Genomic DNA, 5944 nt, shown 5'->3' with positions numbered 1-5944 from the left:
AACACACACACACACCCTGAAACACACACACACTGAAACACACACACCCTGAAACACACACACACACCCTGAAACACACACACCCTGAAACACACACACTGAAACACACACACCCTGAAACACACACACTGAAACACACACACCCTGAAACACACACCCTGAAACACACACACCCTGAAACACACACACTGAAACACACACACTGAAACACACACACCCTGAAACACACACACTGAAACACACACACTGAAACACACACACCCTGAAACACACACACTGAAACACACACACTGAAACACACACACACTGAAACACACACACCCTGAAACACACACACACCCTGAAACACACACACTGAAACACACACACACACCCTGAAACACACACACAGTGAAACACAGTACATAGTTATAAATATATGTATCTATATATATATAGATCTATATATATAGATACATATATATAGATCTCCCTTGGTGAATCCTGCATATATATACTAGTATATATATATATATATATATATATATATATATATATATATATATATACTGTATATGTCTAGGGGGGACAGTCCAGGTCTGGGTCTCCATCATCAGGTGGTAATTAGGTGTGTGAGTCAGACCATCAGACCAGCTGGAGAACATTGTGCATCTGTTGCCTCATAAGTAACATGATAACTATAATTATTTATAAGTATTGTGAAAGTATTCCACAAGTTTCCTTTGGTCATGAGCCACAGGACGCCTTGAAGCTCCTTCAGAGGCAGGACCCAGATATCAGACCCTTTGACCAGAGATGAGACCCTTTGACCAGAGATGAGACCCTTTCACCAGAGATGAGACCCTTTGACCAGAGATGAGACCCTTTGACCAGAGATGAGACCCTTTGACCAGAGATGAGACCCTTTGACCAGAGATGAGACCCTTTGACCAGAGATGAGACCCTTTCACCAGAGATGAGACCCTTTCACCAGAGATCAGACCCTTTGACCAGAGATCAGACCCTTTCACCAGAGATCAGACCCTTTGACCAGAGATCAGACCCTTTGACCAGAGATGAGACCCTTTCACCAGAGATGAGACCCTTTCACCAGAGATCAGACCCTTTGACCAGAGATCAGACCCTTTCACCAGAGATCAGACCCTTTGACCAGAGATCAGACCCTTTTACCAGAGATCAGACCCTTTGACCAGAGATGAGACCCTTTCACCAGAGATGAGACCCTTTCACCAGAGATGAGACCCTTTCACCAGAGATGAGACCCTTTCACCAGAGATGAGACCCTTTGACCAGAGATCAGACCCTTTCACCAGAGATGAGACCCTTTCACCAGAGATCAGACCCCTTCACCAGAGATGAGACCCTTTTACCAGAGATCAGACCCTTTGACCAGAGATCAGACCCTTTCACCAGAGATCAGACCCTTTGACCAGAGATCAGACCCTTTGACCAGAGAGCAGACCCTTTGACCAGAGAGCAGACCCTTTGACCAGAGATCAGACCCTTTGACCAGAGATCAGACCCTTTCACCAGAGATCAGACCCCTTCACCAGATATCAGACCCTTTCACCAGAGAGCAGACCCTTTGACCAGAGATCAAACCCTTTGATCAGAGATCAGACCCTTTGACCAGAGATCAGACCCTTTGACCAGAGATCAGACCCTTTCACCAGAGAGCAGACCCTTTCACCAGAGAAGATGTTGTCTCTAAGAAGATGTGATCGTCTCTAAGAAGATGTGATCGTCTCCAGACGAGGTATCCTTCCGTTCCTCAATTTGGGTCGCGGCTTGTCATTCACATCCTGCCCCAGACCAGTTGAGAACCAGTGCCCCAGACCAGTTGAGAACCATTGCCCCATACCAGTTGAGAACCCCTGCCCCAGAGCAGTGGAGAACCACTGCCCCAGACCAGTTGAGAACCAATGCCGCAGACCAGTTGAGAACCACTGCCCCAGACCAGTTGAGAACTACTTCCCAGACCAGTTAAGAACCAGTGCCCCAGACCAGTTGAGAACCACAGGCCCAGACCAGTTGAGAACCATTGCCCCATACCAGTTGAGAACCCCTGCCCCAGAGCAGTGGAGAACCACTGCCCCAGACCAGTTGAGAACCAATGCCCCAGACCAGTTGAGAACCACAGGCCCAGACCAGTTGAGAACCATTGCCCCAGACCAGTTGAGAACCCCTGCCACAGATCAGTGGAGAACCACTGCTCTGGGGCAGTTGAGAACTACTTCCCAGACCAGTTGAGAACCACTGCCCCAGACCAGTTGAGAACCACTGCCCCAGACCAGTTGAGAACCAATGCCCCAGACCACATCTGTCACACATGTTCTTAGCAGCTCACAATTACATACATAGTTACATTTAAATAAATGCATGTACAATATTCTTACAGTGGAATAAACAATAATCAAATGCAAAGAGTTATTTAACAATATGTTCTGGAGTAGTTGCATCTATAGGGTGTTACAGTAACAACCCTTTGAGGGCAGCCATGATGCTGATGTGGTCCATGGTGAACATGACTTGGACTCCCTGGTCTACCGGACCCATCTTCACTTGTACTTCTCAAGGGGAAATGTTCAAAGGTGAACGAGTCTTCAACATGAGCGTGTTTGCAGGAAACAGATGTACTCAGTGTGTGAACAGTTCACCCTTTATGAGGGTTTTACGGGGAGTTCCCGTAATCTAATGCCAGGGTCATAAAGGACAGAGGGTGGTGTATGCCGGAGGTCGTAAATAGAGAACTGACTTCACACGTCACATGCTGTCGGTTTAATACACACAAACACTATCACCATCACCACACCATCACTACACCATCACCACACCATCACCATGACTACACCATCACCATGACTACACCATCACACTAACCCAAACTCTGAAACTCTAAAACACTGAAACACTGAATGCAGGTTTCCCACGGAGCCGCGTCATGTTTTCTGTCTCTGGTTTCCGGAGGTCGCGTTCTGGAAACCAGAAGAAGTGATCGTTACCAGCTGATGTTTACTTTCACATCTCAATCAATGTCGACAGCAGCAGCCAATCAGCTGCAGGAGGCCGGTCTGTTTCATGATTACCTGCAAACACCAGCTTCTTAATTTCCTGCAATAAACGCTTCAGCATTTAAGCTCTTTATTGTTTAGCCGTGTTGAGCAGTAATGACTAATTATAACAACTATAAAGTGTTAATTTATTAATAATAATAATAAATGTATTTTGTATAGTGCTTTACAAGATGAAAAAACAAACAATAAAAGCAATGACAATGTACACAATGCATATAAATGACATTATAACAGTAATAAACTAAATATAACGTGAACGAGCATCAGAGGCTAACAGATGATTTTAATAAATGAGTTTTAAGAGTGATTATTATTTTAGTTTATCTGTTAAAAACATTTATTAATAGCTAATACTGCTAGAAATGAAAAATACTTTTACATCATAGGATCACCGAAGATGATGATGATGATGATGAAGATGATGAAGATGATGCTTGCCATCCTCTCGCATCAGTTAGTAAACAGAGAGAGAGAGAGAGGCTGAAGGTGGTGTCGTTCTCTCATCTCTTCATTCCCTTCAGGTCTTCAGGTCTTCAGGTCTCAGGTCTTCAGGTCTCAGGTCTTCAGGTCTTCAGGTCTCAGGTCTTCAGGTCTCAGGTCTTCAGGTCTTCAGGTCTCAGGTCTTCAGGTCTCAGGTCTTCAGGTCTCAGGTCTTCAGGTCTTCAGGTCTCAGGATGGTTCCCGTCCTGACTTCAGACTTAAGGCTTCTGATTCTCCTTCTTCTTCTTTCTCCTGCAGGTAAGAGATTCTCATACGCAATTTAATTACTAATTATCTACATTTACATTTGATAACTTCATTAATATATATTCATTTTATATAAACATATTAATGACATATATAAAGTATATATTCATATATTAATTTTATATACACCTGTATAATATATAATACATATATATAATACATATATGTATTTTACATATATATATATAATACATATATATGTATATATATATAATACATATATATATATATGTATAAATATACAACCCTTTTCACACAGAGGACTCGTGTTTCTCAGGTCGCTCTCAGGTGATCGCTCCATCTCCGGTGACGGTGGGCGATGACATCATGTTGCCACACCTCCCGGAACCTTCCATGCACGAGTTCTTCACGTCCCTGGAGCTGTCAAGACCCGACCCAGGGAACCTTTCCCTGGACGATGAGGTCACACACAGACTCACATGGGGTTCACCGGTCCTGCTGTTTGTAAGTAAACCCTGCACCCTGGAACATGTATTAAAGAAACATCTGACTTCTGATTGCAATGCTGTTTGTAAGTAAACCCTGCACCCTGGAACATGTATTAAAGAAACATCTGACTTCTGATTGCAATGCTGTTTGTAAGTAAACCCTGCACCCTGGAACATGTATTAAAGAAACGTCTGACTTCTGATTGCAATGCTGTTTGTAAGTAAACCCTGCACCCCAGAACATGTATTAAAGAAACGTCTGACTTCTGATTGCAATGATGTTTGTAAGTAAACCCTGCACCCCAGAACATGTATTAAAGAAACTTCTGACTTCTGATTACAATGCTGTTTGTAAGTAAACCCTGCACCCCAGAACATGTATTAAAGAAACGTCTGACTTCTGATTGCAATGATGTTTCGGGTTGTGTCTGTTTGCGTCTTTCAGATGACAACGCGAGTGATGCTCCTGTTCATGTGACGGGAAACCTTTGGTGTTGGAGGTATCATCTCACTCTTGGAGGTATCATCTCAGTCTCACTCGTGGAATGAGAGCAGCTGACACTCGGCTTTTGGTTCCTAAAGTGCCAATAAATAGTTATTTGAAAAACTCAACCTCTGTTTCTATGAATCCCGGTTCCTGAAGATGATCTCAGACCTCGTTGTGAGCGGTTTTCATGTCGGATCTATTTTCTTCCACGGCTTTGATCTTAGCGTGTACTGTCCCTTTAAGGCTGAATTGTCATTTTAACAGCACGTGTTATATTGTGATGAGTTGTACTCTCTATAAGATCTGCTGGTCAGAGCCACGTTATGAGACTGATGCCATCCTTTATACCTGAACTGTAACGTGATCCTTCCGTTTTAATTGACTTCTGGTGCATTTCTGCTTCACATAAAACATCTTCAATTGTCTCTTGTGTGTTTGAATATACAATTTGCGCATAAACCAGTACGATAACTCTCGTGGTGCTTAAGGGATTTCACCTTGAAACTGATGACAGCTTAAAATGTTGAAAAACAGCCCGGAGACACGAGGGAAAGATTCCATTCCACAAACTTCTTCTTGATACACATTCCAGTTAATATCCTGTCCCTGTTCCAGTTGATATCCGGTCCCCATATAGTCCATAGATCTAAATACATATTTAGATATAAATATATATTTATTTATATATATAAATATATATTTATATATATAAATATGTATCTATATATATAAATATGTATCTATACATATAAATATGTATTTAGATATATAAATATATATTTAGATATATACAGCGTATTTAATGGTGAAGAGAACTTGTTGAACCGTTGTTCTTCTTCATTGGTGTTCATTGGTAACTTCATTAAGCTATTTAATGCTGTAACGCTATCAGATACAATAACATTAATATAATATATAAATATAATATGATCAGTTTGAACCTCTTCTATCAGGGAAAGAAAGTACTACTTGTAATTTGAGGTACTGTACTTAAGTAAATGCTACACGAGGGAAATAGTATACTTTTTACTGCACTTTATTGACCTTTTATTTCATATGAAGATGCGCTTTTACTCTTCTCATGTATTGTGGATTATTTACTGTTTTTATTGCGTATTTGCTTATTTAAAACACTTGTTTTGATCCCGTAAAGCTCTCGATCTTGTTTCTCTCCGGACCTCATTCAG

At 41.7% G+C, this 5944-nt stretch overlaps 1 protein-coding gene across 1 annotated transcript in view; it reads right to left on the bottom strand.

The window, feature by feature from the left end:
* The window catches only part of LOC117748081 (transcription factor 7-like), a 17496-nt gene extending 14940 nt beyond the window's left edge, over window positions 1-2556 (bottom strand). The window contains exon 1 of the mRNA XM_034557704.1: window positions 2474-2556. Coding sequence (XP_034413595.1) covers window positions 2474-2556 — 83 coding nt within the window. The remainder of the gene's footprint in view (window positions 1-2473) is intronic.
* Window positions 2557-5944: the final 3388 nt, after the last annotated feature.

This window comes from Cyclopterus lumpus, chromosome 18, assembly GCF_009769545.1.
Source record: "Cyclopterus lumpus isolate fCycLum1 chromosome 18, fCycLum1.pri, whole genome shotgun sequence".
NCBI lineage: Eukaryota > Metazoa > Chordata > Actinopteri > Perciformes > Cyclopteridae > Cyclopterus > Cyclopterus lumpus.
Note: the sequence above shows the minus strand (reverse complement) of the source record. Positions and strands in the feature narration are given on the sequence as shown.